This window comes from Littorina saxatilis, linkage group LG15 (genome assembly GCF_037325665.1).
Source record: "Littorina saxatilis isolate snail1 linkage group LG15, US_GU_Lsax_2.0, whole genome shotgun sequence".
NCBI lineage: Eukaryota > Metazoa > Mollusca > Gastropoda > Littorinimorpha > Littorinidae > Littorina > Littorina saxatilis.
The window spans coordinates 6,617,083-6,634,582 of NC_090259.1; the positions used below are offsets into that span (position 1 = coordinate 6,617,083).

Here is a 17,500-nt window from a genome sequence, read left to right on the forward strand (position 1 = left end):
GGGGGAATGCCCATGGTGTATCAACCTGCCTGGTGCCTAGCTCCAAAATGCGTGTGGTTGGTGAGAGAGTCGAGTCAGACCACATGTCACTGGAAGCGGAATCAAACTGTCGTGAGTTTGACAAGAGTAAACGTCCATGTTGACGAGGCAGTATCACATTTGTTTCTGATGCACTATTCAATACCACTTCTTGTATGTTAAAGGCACAGTAAGCCTCCCGTAAACCATCACAGAGCTCCCCGAGCGTCTAAATACAGTACAAGCATACTTCCATTTGAACGCTCACCGAACGGGAACATCCTGGCTGCTTTCTGTCGAGCGTGAGACATTTTCAAAGAATTTATTTTCGTAGACTTGTTCCGTTAACAACAACGGCGCCTCGTTTTTGCGCTAGACCTAACTTTTAAAATCTAAATAATAAATTGACAGCTTGTTATACAAACATTCTTTAATCATAAAAGAATTCGTTTTTCATCAAGACAAGATCAGAACAATTCGAAGTTGTGAAAGTTTAAAAAAAGAAAAGCCCGGAAGCAGGGTCACGCAAGGGTCGTAGCAGACGACGGCCGGTTTATCAGTGCAAATCGCCGTTCCTCTTAACAGTCAAAAGCCATCGCTAGAGTTCTTGTGAACCACAGCCGTTGTTTCGTGCATAAAAAAAACGTGCTATTGTAGATAAGCTCACGTCGAGTCGCATTCAAATGACTAACTATGACGACTGCATTGTGAAAAGGGAAAACTGGATCACACGGGTTCACGATGGCTCAGGGGTAAGATAAACCACGCAAAAATAAATTCTTTGAAAATTGTTCGCTCTTTACGGAGGGCACCTAGGATGTTCTCAATTGGTGAGTGTTTAAATGAAATGGTGTTTGTACTGTGTGTAAAAGCCTGACCGTATCTGTGATGGTTTACGGGAGGCTTACTCTGCCTTTAAAGAACAGGCATTGCAACACGGATGATAATGATAGGGCTGAATGGTTTGATTCCGAATGCCTGTGAGTATATTCGCAGCAAGGACAGCATCGATCATTTTTAAGGGGGGGGGGGGGGGGGGGGGAGAGAAAAAGTGACGATTTCGATCTTTATTTGATCGTTAAAAAGAGAGTGTAACGATATTACAGAAAAAGATTGAATCTTCCTTAAACCCCAAATAATTATACTGCTTGAGTTTGTGTGACTGTCCCCGTAGCGTTATGCTCACGATTTAGGAATGAAAGGAAAAGTCCAAGGTTTTGAAGTATCTCCAAAAACTTAAATATCGAATGCCAAATGTTACAAACATCTCAGGAAAAGTATTTAAACAAGAAAAGCAAATGCTTACACGATTCGCCTTCGAACCGCGCCTCATAGAAAACTTTGTCCCTGCTTAACCAACCTGAGAGAAGACTCGACCTGCCCTTTACGACCCGCTAGATAAGACCATTAAAAATATGCCAGTTGTATGAGGATGGTGGGTTGAAAATGGTTGATGTAAAGTCATTCCTCGCAAGTTTTAAAATTGGTTGGTTGAAGCGCATATTGTGTAATGATAGAAAAGTAACACAAATTTTGCATGCAACTTGTTCCTTGGTAAAAAGAAAGTTAGACAGTATGGTGGAGAGTATGCACATGTTTTGATGTTGAGGGTGAAAAAACCTTTTTGGTCTGACGTTTTTAGACATTATAAGATGTTTTATGAGAAACGTGTGCCCCTTAAGTGAAATCAGCCTGTTTCAGAACCATTGCATTATAATACAAGTCGCGTGAGGCGAAATTACAACATTTAGTCAATGTTTCGAAATTACAGAATGAAACTGAACGCACTTTTTTTTTCCAATACATCTTCGTCAACCCCCGTGGCAAAAAAATCGCTCACTTTTCACGTGCAAAACGCTTGGGGATATCAAACTCAGGAACTCTCATTGTCACAGTTTCCGTGACACGTTTGAGAAAGTAACTTTGTTGGGCGCCTTTCTCAAATTGCAACGTAATGCGCCTGCGCTGGCCATACCGCATTGCGGAAAAGTTTTGGCTGAGAGCACGAAATTCACGTGGAAACCGTGCGGGTATCAGGTGATTTCGCTCACCGTTTAGAACACGTGCTCCAAGCATGCTATAGGTGTGTTTGGTAGGCGACCAGTGATTGGTCAGGAAGATCGCTTGGTTTGAGGAAGCGATTGCTGATTGGTCAGGGAGATCACATGGTCTCTTTCTTTCCCCGTCTTGCGTTCTTTCTCTTCCTACATGCTTTTGCAGACGGAGGTCTGGTGTATTTCCGTGACTAAGATTTGGAGGATTCCAACGCGTTGCAAGACTGGTTTAGGTCGACCAACGGGCTTCTGGCGTCAGTGCAGAACGCAGAAGGCTTAGCACGGGAGGGATTTGGCTACATACTTTCGCTGACGAGCGGGAGCCAAATATTCAAGCGGTTTTCTTGGGAGAGCTACATTTTACGAGCTGTTGAGGTAATTAGCCGTTACTTTACGCTGGTGACCAGTCCATGTCTGTGAAATGTAAACGCTGTTTTGTTTCTCCATGATAGCGTATAACTTGCTCATTATAACGCTAAATTGTAATCTGTATATGGTTTTTGCAGATATGGAGAGGCGGAGAAAATGTCTTGAGTTGTTATTAAAAGTCTATCCTTGCAGGTACCACGTGCTCGCTGAAGGGGGAAGTTAGATATGTTTAAAGGTGGAAAAAGGGGGATTGTTGGCATGGTCACTGCACCAATTGCTCTTGTTTCAGCTTGATGCCGGTTGTTGCTGGTTGTTGCTGGAGGTGTTGCTGTACGTTGGCTGGACGTTTGCTACCTGGCTGCTACCTGTTTGCTGTTGAAGACGGGCTATACTGTTGCTGTCCTTTGCTGTACGTTTGCTGTTCTACGGCTGTTACCGGTGTTGCTCCAACTTTCACCTGTATGCTCCACTGCGTTTCATCGAATGGACCCTGGTTACACCGAGAGTTGAGTGCACTCATGTGTAAACGCCCCCCACCTTGTCATTTTTCTAACCCTTTATGAAGAACTTTGAGTTGTGACAACGTGGAGTGTTAACGCCTGTGCAGGCTAAGACTTTTTACAGAGCAGCTAAGTGTTTTCTAACTTTACACGGTTCAGCGTGTTCTTATTATTTCATAAACTCTAACTGGCTTTTGTCAGTTGTCTTTGTTATTGCTTTACGACTTGGTCGTAAAAACACTTTTGGCTTCACGAGAAGAGGGAGGTGGAGAGTTAGTGTACATAAACAGACGTCTAGAACTTATACTTTTGTTGTTTCTAACTTTTTTGTGTGACTGCGAGAGTGGATCGTGGTGTGGTTAGTCAGTTAGCAGTAATTGACCGTTTTAGGTCATTCATTTGACTTTAAAACGTGACACTCATGTTAAGTTTCATGAAGATCGGTCAAATAGTTTTCTCTGAATCGCTCTACACACACATACACACAGACAGACACATATACACCACGACCCTAGTCTCGATTCCCCCTGTATGTTTAAAACTTTAGTCAAAACTTGACTAATTGTAAAAAGTATATGTAGAGCTGGTAAATGTATTTGTATGTTAGATTGGATAGAAAATGGAATTGTTTCGGCTGGTCATGTGTTAAGTGACAAGCGATAGTTAGGCTTTGATGATTTAAAACAATTATATCCAAATGTTTATGTTGATTTTGCGTAAATGTTATTTGAAGACCTGTATACTTGCCTCAGTGAAGGCATATACCAGAAGAAATTTATGGAACGCCAGATACGCCATGTCCCCGCGGAATTCCGGCCGCGCGGACTTTTGAGCTTTTCTCGTCGTTGATTGGTCAAAAATTCCAGCCGAACTTTTATTGTCCTCGCGCAATTCCGGCCGGAATTATCAAAAATCCATGTCCCACCCCCATATTACCAAGGGCGGCTTTTTGACCCCGTTAAGGTCAACACTTGTTGTGTGTGTCCTTTTCTTTCTTTTTTTTAACCTCAGTTGCATGCAGGCTGCTTCAATCCTTACTTTATTGCCCTTATTTTTTTTAAATTTTTGCGGGCAGAAGACCTATCCTTCTTCATAGGTCTTTTTTAATTCTTGTCTAAATTTTGTTGTTTATTCTACATTCCTAAACCGCAATTCATAATCAAAAATATATCTAATTCCTACTGGAGTTCCATACTTATAAAATCCCTACACACATTTTTGCTATAATAATTAAAACATTAACATAATCAACAACTGCATGTAAATATTCAGAACAATATATCATACCAAACAAACAATCATGTACATTTATATTTATCTTTACGAAGACTTTATCCTCAATATATTTCCAAATACTTGAAATCTTTTTACACGAATAAAAAAAATGTTCCATATAATCTATTTCTCCAACACAATATGTACAATCCACACTAGGTGAAATACCCATTTTAAATAACAAAATGTTTGTGGAGTATATATTATGAAGAACTTTCCAGTGCAACAATCTTAATTTTATTATATCAAAACCTAGACTACAGTACGTGTTTATATATCCACAAGTTCAAAACCAAATGTATGTTTCCAAAATCTTACTGCAATGGGTTCTATAACTGACTTTTCAATTAAAATTGTACGAATCTGCCTTGGTTTTAATAACACTTCACTCTCCAACATATTTACCTTTCTATTTATAATTCCATCTCTTGGTTTTTTTAACCGCGTTTTCAATTGCGGTTCTTACTGCGTTATATTCGAACACACGTGCAGGGTTATTTCCGATTCTCTCACAATCAGTGTGGAACGATATCATATGTCCATTTACCAAAATATCCTTTTGCAAAACAAATATCTCCACAAATCCATTCACGTAAAAATAACGTTTGGCCCTTATACAAAACTTTACAATTATTCCACAAACAAATTTCGTCTATTTTAACCTCTTCTGCAACCTCTGTTTTAAACTTATACTTATTTTCTAACCAACGCAATACAACTTGTTTCCAAAACATACTATCTATTAATCCCAAGCCTTCAAATTGCTTGGGTAACACCTCTGACAAAAACAACACCTGTGTTTTCCCAAACGTAACAACAAATCAGATGGAATACATTTCCATTTACCATATACATCATTTTGCAAACGTAATGCCCACGACAATAAAAACGAGTTGTGTAAATCATTCACATCAATCATATTCAAACCACCTTGTTTAATATCTTAACACATACTTTTCCTCTTCACTTTTTCAAATGCTTTTTTATTTGTATCTTTTTTTCGGAAGCGGAAGTAGCGACGCTCGGTCTGCGTCTTTGCTGCAGCGGTGGATGCGCGCGTACTTTAGAATCAGGAACCCACAAGGAATAAGATGAAAGTGTTTTTAAATCGATTTCGGAAACTTTATTTTAATAATAATTTTTATATTTTTAATTTTCAGAGCTTGTTTTTAATCCAAATATAACATATTTATATGTTTTTGGAATAAGAAAATGATGAAGAATAAGATGAACGTAAATTTGGATCGTTCTAATTTTTTTTTAATTTTTTTTTTACAATTTTCAGATTTTTAATGACCAAAGTCATCAATTAATTGTTAAGCCACCAAGCTGAAGTGCAATACCGAAGTCCGGCCTTCGTCGAAGATTGCTTGGCCAAAATTTCAATCAATGTGATTGAAAAATGAGGGTGTGACAGTGCCGCCTCAACTTTTACAAAAAGCCGGATATGACGTCATCAAAGGTATTTATCGAAAAAAGAAAAAAACGTCCGGGGATATCATTCCCAGGAACTCTCATGTCAAATTTCATACAGATCGGTCCAGTAGTTTGGTCTGAATCGCTCAACACACACACACGCACAGACACACACAGACACACACACACACACACACACACACACACACACACACACACACACACACACACACACACACACACACACACACACACATACACCACGACCCTCGTCTCTATGTTAAAACATTTTGTCAAAACTTGACTAAATGTAAAAAGTCGCGTAATGCAAAATTACTTCATTTAGTCAATGTGCCAAACTCACAAAATAAAACTGAACACACTGCATATTTTTTGTACCAAGACAATAAAACTTCGTGAATATCCCGTGGCAAGGAAATCGCTGACAGTTTTCACGTGAAAACGTACTTAAACTAACAAGCATGTAAAGCGCGGTAGCGGTTGAGCTTAACAGGAAAGCGCGATTTTATTAATCTTTTGAACCTTCCGAGCTTGTTTTTCATACAAACATAACATGTCTATAGTTTATTGGCATCAGGAAATGATAAACAATAAACTTTGTCTGGTCTAGCTTGATTTGTGTGCCAAGCTATGTCTGGTCTAGCTTGATTTGTGTGCCAAGCTATGTCTGGTCTAGTTTGATTTGTGTGCCAAGCTATGTCTGGTCTAGCTTGATGTGTGTGCCACCCTATGTCTGGTCTAGCTTGATGTGTGTGCCAAGCTTTGTCGGGTCTAGCTTGATGTGTGTGCCACGCTATGTCTGGTCTAGCTTGATTTGTGTGCCAAGCTATGTCTGGTCTAGCTTGATTTGTGTGCCAAGCTATGTCTGGTCTAGTTTGATTTGTGTGCCAAGCTATGTCTGGTCTAGCTTGATGTGTGTGCCAAGCTATGTCTGGTCTAGCTTGATGTGTGTGCCACGCTATGTCTGGTCTAGCTTGATGTGTGTGCCAAGCTTTGTCGGGTCTAGCTTGATGTGTGTGCCACGCTATGTCGGGTCTAGCTTGATGTGTGTGCCAAGCTTTGTCGGGTCTAGCTTGATGTGTGTGCCACGCTATGTCGGGTCTAGCTTGATGTGTGTGCCAAGCTTTGTCGGGTCTAGCTTGATGTGTGTGCCACGCTATGTCGGGTCTAGCTTGATGTGTGTGCCACGCTTTGTCGGGTCTAGCTTGATTCGTGTGCCAAGCTATGTCGGGGCTAGCTTGATGTGTGTGCCACGCTATGTCGGGTCTAGCTTGATGTGTGTGCCAAGCTTTGTCGGGTCTAGCTTGATTTGTGTGCAAAGATGACTCGACGGGCGCAGTGGCGTGGTGGTAAGACGTCGGCCTCCTAATCGGGAGGTCGTGAGTTCGAATCCCGGTCGCTGCCGCCTGGTGGGTTGAGAGTGGAGACTTTTCCGATCTCCCAGATCAACTTATATGCAGACCTGCTTAGTGAATTAACCCCCTTCGTGTGTACGCGTAAGCACAAGACCAAGTGCGCGCGGAAAAGATCCTGTAATCCATGTCAGAGTTCGGTGGGTTGTAGAAACACGAAAATACCCAGCATGCCTCCCCCGAAATCGGCGTATGCTGCCCGAATGGCGGGGTAAAAACGTCATACACGTAAAACTGCTCTCGTGCTAAAAACATGGGTGAACGTGGGAGCCTATAAGCCCATGAACGAAGAAGAAGAAGAAGAAGAAGAAGTATGCAAAGATAAGTGTGGAGGTATACACTGTCGTCTACTCACGGCTGGCTGCGATATATGTCGAGGCTTCAGGGCGGTTGTCCCCATAGTCATAAATATCGCCGCAATGCACTCCGTCCACTGACACACTGGTAGATCTCAGCGTGTTCTTGTACGTATCTGAAACAAGAACAACAAACACCCGATTGCCTCCCTTTCGCAGTTGCAGGCTGTGATCACGTGAACATTTGTCACCCTGTTTTCTGGAATTCAAGTTTTCCGCGGGAGTTACCCTTTCTTAGCTTGGTCATACTATGTCCACTGCATTCACCACCACTCTGGTACACCACACGCAACCACCACTCTGGTACACCACACGCTACCACCACTCTGGTACACCACACGCAACCACCACTCTGGTACACCACACGCTACCACCACTCTGGTACACCACACGCTACCACCACTCTGGTACACCACACGCTACCACCACTCTGGTACACCACACGCTACCACCACTCTGGTACACCACACGCAACCACCACTCTGGTACACCACACGCTACCACCACTCTGGTACACCACACGCTACCACCACTCTGGTACACCACACGCTACCACCACTCTGGTACACCACACGCAACCACCACTCTGGTACACCACACGCTACCACCACTCTGGTACACCACACGCAACCACCACTCTGGTACACCACACGCTACCACCACTCTGGTACACCACACGCTACCACCACTCTGGTACACCACACGCAACCACCACTCTGGTACACCACACGCTACCACCACTCTGGTACACCACACGCTACCACCACTCTGGTACACCACACGCAACCACCACTCTGGTACACCACACGCAACCACCACTCTGGTACACCACACGCTACCACCACTCTGGTACACCACACGCTACCACCACTCTGGTACACCACACGCTACCACCACTCTGGTACACCACACGCAACCACCACTCTGGTACACCACACGCTACCACCACTCTGGTACACCACACGCAACCACCACTCTGGTACACCACACGCTACCACCACTCTGGTACACCACACGCTACCACCACTCTGGTACACCACACGCTACCACCACTCTGGTACACCACACGCTACCACCACTCTGGTACACCACACGCAACCACCACTCTGGTACACCACACGCAACCACCACTCTGGTACACCACACGCTACCACCACTCTGGTACACCACACGCAACCACATGATTGGCTTACTTACCGCTCTGCGTAATCTTATACAAAAAAATGGTGGCGACAGTTAACTCGGTCTCCATGTCGATGATCACCCACGGCGCATAATCGCTGGTGGCACTTGACCAACATGTGGCGCCAGAAAGACCTTCAAACCGTCCATCTGTCAGGACGCAGGGCGGGCCGAAAGCGCCTTGTTGGGAGCTACTTTCCACTGGCTTCCCCAAAAGGAAATTCACTGAAATCGACAAGAACAATATGAGGGTGGTTATTACAATTCTTTATTTCTTTATTTTGACCTTGCTGGGAAATTCGGGTAGCTTCCTCCCAGTGGAAAACAAGCAGCAACAAGAATTGTGCTACCCAGGTGTGTGTGTATGTAGGTGTAATCAGTGGCCGTAATCAGCCACCTGCACTTATGGCAGAATGATCGAGGTCTTTTACGTGCCACTGTGGTGACACAGGGGTGGGACATGGAAAGTGATTCTTAGCTTACACATACAGTTGACCCGGCGTGTCCATCCCAGCCTTAATTCGAATGTAATCTATATATATATACGACTTGTGTCTGTGTGTCTGTGTGTCTATCTGTGTCTTCGCGATGCACGGCCAAAGTTCTCGATGGATCTGCTTCAAATTTGGTGGGCTTATTCACAGAGACCCCGGACACAACCTGATCGATGAGATATTTCAACACGTGCTCTCAGCGCGCAGCGCTGAACCGATTTTGGTTCCACCTCAGCTACCCGGGCCCCCATACCGACACACCAAAGCCGCTACACCACATCACAACGCCAAAGTTCTCGGTGGATCTTTTTCAAATTTGGACACCGTATTCAGCTACACCCCGGACACAATATCATCGATGAGATATTTCAACACGTGCTCTCAGCGCGCAGCGCTGAACCGATTTTGGTTATTTGTGTTCATTTCACCATTATAAGTAACTCTTCCTTATCTTCTCCAGGTTTTCAGCGTTTACCTCCCTTCCTTCGTATGGTGCACTATAGTATGAGTGGGGCATCTTCGGATATTCCCGGCGTTCTGTTACTATTTTTAGAAGGTCACCGCAGTGTCCAGAACGTAAATTGGACCCGTAAATTATCCTCACTGTAAAAGTGCAAAGGTCGAATCAATTTATAGCCACGCGAAAAATACACTGTCATCTATCTCTCTATATATACGGCTTCTCTGTGTTTGTGTGTGTGTGTGTGTGTGTGTGTGTGTCTCTCTCTCTCTCTATGTGGGCAACACCTGTGGATTGTTCAGTTCTGTTTGTGATGTGGTCTGGCGGCTTTTGTGTATTTGTATGTACTGGCCTTCCTTTGAGAAGCCATAACAGATCAAAAGGGCTTAGAGATAAGCTCTAAATTGCTCAATCCTGTTTGAGTGGAGTTCGCCTCCAAAGGTGATTAACACGGTTACATTCGTCGACAAGGATGGGACTCGATATGGTCAGGAATGGCATTATGGCCACTGAATCATTTTCGTGCTGTTCCCATTCCACGAATCTGGGAGGGACCTAAGCTTGGCGGCTCTAAGTACTTCTTCCCGGCGAAGCCGGCTACCCGGCGAAGCGGGTATTCATTCTAGTCTATAATATGACGCTGTTCAAGAACGTGGCCAGAAGGAAACCACCTTGAAACATATCGTAAAATAAGTAACACATTTTCATTTGTTGTTGCGCAAACGTTTTGGAAATCGATGTATGTCGATCGCCACACACCGTGTCCAATTTTCCTGTTGATAGGAAAGTTCTTCTGCTACTCATCGGATGGCTCTGGTCAACATTGATGTAATGGGAGCTACACACTGCCTTCTCTGAACGCTATTTACCCAAATATAAGCTTTAACCTACTTTAATCCGTTTACTTTGTCAAAGCAAGTTAGCTACATTTTCTGTGTCAAACGGTAACGATTGCCATTTGCTTAGTCGATGCACATCACGCCGTCACGTCGTTTTGCTGTGGGACGATGCTTCCCAGAAGCAACATTAACACACAATGCACTGCCGTCGTTGTTTTCAACGATGTCACTTACGAAGAGAGATGGCAAGTTTGAATTTTGATGTCAGGCACACACTACTGGTAACGATTGTCATAGCTGTAGCCTGTGTCGATGTAACGATCGTCATAGCTGTAGCCTGTGTCGATGTAACGATCGTCATAGCTGTAGCCTGTGTCGATGTAACGATCGTCATAGCTGTAGCCTGTGTCGATGTAACGATCGTCATAGCTGTAGCCTGTGTCGCTGTAACGATCGTCATAGCTGTAGCCTGTGTCGATGTAACGATCGTCATAGCTGTAGCCTGTGTCGATGTAACGATCGTCATAGCTGTAGCCTGTGTCGATGTAACGATCGTCATAGCTGTAGCCTGTGTCGATGTAACGATCGCGCCATAGCTGTAGCCTGTGTCGATGTAACGCTGTAGCCTGTGTCGATGTAACGGTCGATAGACGAAGTTAAAATGTTAGTCAAACTTGAAACACAAGATTCGTCGTCTTCGTTTTTCTTCGTTCATGCGCTCAAACTCCCACGTTCGCTCATGTTGTTGCATCAATGCATGAGTGGGTTTTTAATGTGTACGACCGTTTTTACCCCGCCATTCAGGTAGCATACGCCGATTTCGGGGGAAACATGCTGGGTATTTTCGTATTTCTATCACCCACCGAGCTCTGACAAGGATTACATGATCTTTTCCGTGCGCACTTGGTCTTGTGCTTGAGTGTACACACGAAGGGGGATAAGGCACTAGCAGGTCTGCACATAAGTTGACCTGCGAGATCGGACAAATCTTCACCCTTAACCCATCAGGCGGCCGCGGCCGGGATTCGAACTCACGACCTTCCAATTAGTAGGTCGATGTCTTACCATTGTGCCACTGCGCCCGTCTAAACACAAGATACAACACAACAGCAACTAGTGTTTGGGAATTTCTTACCACCAGATTACGCCAGCAGTTGGGAGTTGGGTCATGGTCCAAAAGAGTGACATCGACATTGCAAAATAAAGTTAAAAGAAAATCGTTAAAAACTTGATTTGCAAAAGAACAGGGTGTGATCAAACTATAAGTGAATAAAAACGCAAAAAGAAACTTGTTGGTTTTCCTTATATGGAGCTACAACGTATAGACGAGGAACCAATTCAAAAAAGACGCTCAGTTAAGGAGTTTAAGGCACGGGAGGTACTCCCGAGCAAATTTGGTTTTATTTGACAGACAAATGCATATAGTCTTTGAAACAACTTGACATGACATTATACATGACATTATACATATATATATATATATATATATACGACTTGTGTCTGTCTGTCTGTGTGTGTGTGTGTGTGTGTGTGTGTGTGTGTGTGTGTGTGTGTGTGTGTGTGTGTGTGTGTGTGTGTGTGTTCGCGATGCACGGCCAAAGTTCTCGATGGATCTGCTTCAAATTTGGTGGGCATATTCAGGTACACCCCGGACACAACCTAGTCGATGAGAATTTCCAACACGTGCTCGCAGCGCTGAACCGATTTTGGTTTTTCGGTTCATCTTCCCAGATCCATTCCCAGTAACTCTTCCTTATCTTCTCCAGTGTTTTGCGTTTATCTCCCTTCCTTCGTGTGGCGTCAATCCATATTCCCGTTACTATTTTTAGAAGGTCACTGTCCACAACGCTCAATCCATATTCCCGTTATTATTTTTAGAAGGTCACTGTCCACAACTCTTTCATCCCGGCGAAGCCGGGTATTACTCTTCCTTATCTTCTCCAGTGTTTTGCGCGTTTATCTCCCTTCCTTCGTGCGCCGGCGAAGCCGGGTATTCGGCTCTACTTCTTCCCGGCGAAGCCGGCTACCCGGCGAAGCGGGTATTCATCATATATATATGAGAGAGAGAGAGAGAGAGAGAGAGAGAGAGAGAGAGAGAGAGAGAGAGAGAGAGAGAGAGAGAGAGAGAGAGAGAGAGAGAGAGAGAGAGAGATACCGCACCAAAAGACTTCCCCTGTGAATATTCCGTTCGCAATTCATTTTTACAGCCACCTTCGCAAAGGCATGGAGGTGAATAGTTGACAGTGCCCCCTGCAAAGAGACAACATCGATCACGACACGGAAATTAATGCTTTATATTGGGTGCGAAATCTGTTGCAATACGTTTTTGACGAAGGTTCAGTATCGGTCTTGTCAAAGAGACAATATCGATCATATTACAATGACATTTAGTATCGGAATATATGCAAAGAGACAACATCGATCATGGTGCAATGACATATACCGTAAACTACACTGAGCACAAAAAGTTAAGGATATTTTTTCAGTGGTATACCCCAGATGTTAAACAGCAGTTTTTTGGTCAGAAATATACGTGTATTTGAAGATCAGTCTTTCTTCTGCTCAAAAATGTGTTTCTGGAATCTGAGCAATATTTGGGTATGACGTCACAGGTCCGTGACCACGCCTACCCTCAAAAATGGCTTTTTGTGACGGCATGATTCCCTTTCAACCGTCGAAACAGTGACTTAAACTGAATGATATTTTACATTTTGTACATCCGAAAGTTTATTTGGTGTCTTACCTAAGAGTTCATACACTTTTCGTTCAAATCCGTCGCGCGTGTGTGTGTGTGCGTGTGTGTGTGTGCGCGTTTGTGTGTGTTGAATGTGTGTGTGTGTGTGTGTGTGTGTGTGTGTGTGTTTGTGTGTGTGTGTGTGTGTGTGTGTGTTGAATGTGTGTGTGTGTGTGTATCTGTGTGTGTGTCTATATTACTTGTCTCGTCTAAATATCAGACCCTATTGCTACGCTGAAAACACAATAGATGTTAATATCATGGCGTTTTGATGAGTTTGTTGGACGTACTGGAACCTTTCGGAAAAAGTTTTATGAAACTGTTATAACGCTTTTCAGTATGGTTCAACACAAATCAATATTACAATTGGGGAGTGAGAGAGAGAGAGAGAGAGAGAGGGAGAGAGAGAGAGAGAGAGAGAGAGAGAGAGAGAGAGAGAGAGAGAGAGAGAGAGAGAGAGAGAGAGAGAGAGAGTTTAACTGGCACTTGTTCCTTTTTATATTTAGTCAAGTTTTGACTAAATATTTTAACATCGAGGGGGAATCGAAACGAGGGTCGTGGTGTATGTGCGTGTGTCTGTCTGTGTGTGTGTGTGTAGAGCGATTCAGACTAAACTACTGGACCGATCTTTATGAAATTTGACATGAGAGTTCCTGGGTATGAAATCCCCGAACGTTTTTTTCATTTTTTTGATGTCTTTGATGACGTCATATCCGGCTTTTCGTGAAAGTTGAGGCGGCACTGTCACGCCCTCATTTTTCAACCAAATTGGTTCAAATTTTGGTCAAGTAATCTTCGACGAAGCCCGGGGTTCGGTATTGCATTTCAGCTTGGTGGCTTAAAAATTAATTAATGACTTTGGTAATTAAAAATCTGAAAATTGTAAAAAAAAATAAAAATTTATAAAACGATCCAAATTTACGTTTATCTTATTCTCCATCATTTGCTGATTCCAAAAACATATAAATATGTTATATTCGGATTAAAAACAAGCTCTGAAAATTAAATATATAAAAATTATTATCAATTTTTTTTTTCGAAATCAATTCAAAAACACTTTCATCTTATTCCTTGTCGGTTCCTGATTCCAAAAATATATAGATATGATATGTTTGGATTAAAAACACGCTCAGAAAGTTAAAACGAAGAGAGGTACAGAAAAGCGTGCTATCCTTCTTAGCGCAACGAATACCCCGCTCTTCTTGTCAATTCCACGTGCACTGCCTTTGCCACGGGCGGTGGAGTGACGATGCTACGAGTATACGGTCTTGCTGCGTTGCGTTGCGTTCAGTTTCATTCTGTGAGTTCGACAGCTACTTGACTAAATATTGTATTTTCGCCTTACGCGACTTGTTAAATATACATTCAAAACGAGAGAGTATAATACGTGACATCTAAGGCACACAAAGACATAAGCTTACTCTTTCTTCTGTGTCGCCCATGGTTCTCGCTTTGGTTTTGGTTCCGCTGTGCCAGGCCGGGAAAAACATCGGCGGCTGTGTCGTCACCTTCCCCAAGGTCATCTAGTAATGGCAATGTTGCTCTGAGGCTAGCGTTCTCCTCTTGGCGATGAGGCTGCTCTGCTTCTCTGTTGTGCGTGAGGGGGGTTGTCTGTATGTTCTTCACGGAGTCCTCTCGACTCTGACGCTGTGCATCATGGGACGGTGTGTCGTGTTTGTCGTTTCTGCCTTCAACCGTGTCCGTTACGTTCCCTGCCTCTCTGTCCCCCTCCTTCCCTTTTAGCAGGGGCTGGACCGAACTGCTGTCATCAGTACTGTGTCTTGTTGGGGATGGGGGCGGCCCGCTGCCTTTTTCCTCAGCCCCCTGTCGGCTTTGGACCCTGTGCACAGACGTTGGCTTTGGTGTGGAGGTAGTGGTGACTCTATCAGCCGACAGCGGTATTTGGGATCCCTCTCTTGCCGCTTGCTGTGTTGGGGGAGAGGGCCGTGTGTGGGACTTGACCCCCGCCGTCCTGACACTGGCTATCACTGCCTCAGGCTCAAGTCGTGGCACTGTCTCTTCTGCCTCGACTCGTGCAGCTGGACTGTGTGGGGGGTCGGCGTCGCTCTGGACTTGTGAGGAGAGACGGCTGACTAAGTCAGCGCTGCTTGCATCTTGGGCGGAGTTCCTTCCTGTGTGGGTGGAGTTCCATCCTGTGTGGGCTGGAGGCTGGTCCCGTTGTGCAGCGTTCAAGGGCTTCAGGGCGTCAGACGGGACGTCTTCACTCCTGGCATGCCTGGCACCTACACAAACACCGTCACTCAAACAATAGGAGTCAGGTTGGCTCATACCAATGCCCAAGAAAGCTTTCTGTCTGTGTGTCTGTTCGTCTGTCTGTCTGTCTGTTTGTCTGTCTGTCTTATGTCTCTCTCTCTCTCTCTCTCTCTCTCTCTCACTCTCTCTCTTCCAACTAATGATCTCTTTTTGTGGAAAAACAGGTCATTATCACTTCTTGCCAATAACAATACATTTACTAGTACTTGTTTTTTGACAGCTATCTGTATGTCAATCTCTCCATCTATTTCTCCCTCCCTCCCTCCCTGGGACTGACCTTGACTTGAATGTGTTACAGGACTCAGCACACACGCCACGAGGGATATGAGCAGAAACCCTCTCATTTCTCCTCTTCAAGACAGAAATCGGTTCACCATTCTGAATGTTCCTGGCGCAGTGTGATCAGAACAATGACGTCATTTTACAAGCAGACTCGCACGTCATGTCTCGGTAACGCAGGTGCTCGGAACACGTGAAATGTCAGTCTCGGTTGTGCAGACACTACAACTAATAATTATAATGCTGCGTCGCCCAAAACAAATAACGGTTTTGGGTGTGACGAAAAAAAGAACAGGGCCGGAGTGCTATGTTAATTATGAGCAGTACGATCTTCCACACCCATTAAACAAATATGACACTACCAGCATGTTTCCGCATATTGAGCCAGACTTTTTAGTTTGGGCAAATCGAAAATAGTTCTCGAGATAGGTGTGACCACATGACGTCATTTATACTTTCGTCATCGAAGATCTTTCGTATTTCAATCAGTGTCATTTCCCAGTTCTGTGTTCTGCGGTCGTTTTGACTGATTTGACAAGTTGAGAAAACCAATGACATTTTATTTTTGCGAAGCAACTGAATATGACAAGAAAAGAAAGCGTGCAGAAGTATGTTTGGGTCCTGCCAGACTTTATGACCAACGATTTCTCCCTTGGAAGAAAATGAAGATGTCTGCTTTTCGTTTGAACGCAAATTCGCAAAGAAATGTTGATCATTTGCTCCGGAACTGCAACATCAATTTACCATAACTAAACATTCTGGCTCAATATGCGAAAACATAGTCTGGTAGTGTCATATTTTATAAATGGATTTGGAAGAATTGTTCATAATTTAGTTACATAGCACTCCGGCCCTGTTCTTTTTTTTGTCACACCCAAAACCGTTATTTGTTTTGGGCGACGCAGCGTTATAATGCGGAACTATTCTCTAGCATTTCTGAAGCCAGAATATATTTTATTTTTTTCAAATTGCATCTAAAATGGATTTGTTGTGATGATTTTAAATAGGTAGGGTGCACACACCACTCGGACACGTTTTGTAAAAAAAAAAATAGGACCCCCCCCCCCCCCCATTCAAATGTAGAATTTTTAAAACAAAATCATGAACAAAGTTTATCATATTATTCTGTGTACGAAAAGAATAAATAAAATATATTCTGGCTTTTGAAATCCCAGAGAAAAGTTCCGCATTAAAAAAAAAAAAGTAAATACCAAAAAGTAAAAATTGGCCAAATGGCACTTATATTATCATCATTGAAGTAATGTTCAAATACCGATATTTTAACACCACGTAAAGAGTGCCCCCGCCTTTGACACCCCCCCCCCCTATAAACATCATATAATGACAATGACAACAACATTAGAGATATTATAAACAAAATAACCAATTATGCAGTGCTACTGTAAATATATGTCAAATGTCAAAGGTGTCCTTGCCGGGATTATTCAACACAATAGCAATTTACCCTCTCTCAGAAACTTCCAGAATGTTATTCCAATAATAAGAACAGATGAACGTATGTGCTCATACATTTGGATTACAAGACTGGGAGACAATTCAAAAGTATTAACATCAACCCAAGTGTTTTTGATGAAAAATAACTTTGGCATGAGTTATCTCCTTTCCTTGGGAACATTGTAGATACTTGAGCAGCAGGTCTAACTTGGACTCTTTACATTCGTGACAATGATCAGACATGCCATCCTGAACTCAGGTCAAAATGAGTTCGGCTCATTCTATCCCTGACAGGATGCCTTGGTTTTCCTTGTCTGACGAGGAAATCGATTTTTTTTTTAACATATTTAGATCTTTTCGTA

The 17,500-nt window shown here is 43.4% G+C and overlaps 1 protein-coding gene across 1 annotated transcript in view; it reads right to left on the reverse strand.

The window, feature by feature from the left end:
* LOC138948360 (uncharacterized) overlaps positions 1-15,789 on the reverse strand; it is a 139,897-nt gene extending 124,108 nt beyond the window's left edge. Inside the window, exons 1-5 of the mRNA XM_070319892.1 lie at positions 15,682-15,789; positions 14,552-15,373; positions 12,557-12,646; positions 8,619-8,828; positions 7,421-7,537 (exon numbers count right to left, since the gene is read on the reverse strand). Coding sequence (XP_070175993.1) covers positions 7,421-7,537; positions 8,619-8,828; positions 12,557-12,646; positions 14,552-15,373; positions 15,682-15,748 — 1,306 coding nt within the window. The 5' untranslated portion in view covers positions 15,749-15,789. The remainder of the gene's footprint in view (positions 1-7,420; positions 7,538-8,618; positions 8,829-12,556; positions 12,647-14,551; positions 15,374-15,681) is intronic.
* Between the last annotated feature and the right edge of the window lie 1,711 nt (positions 15,790-17,500).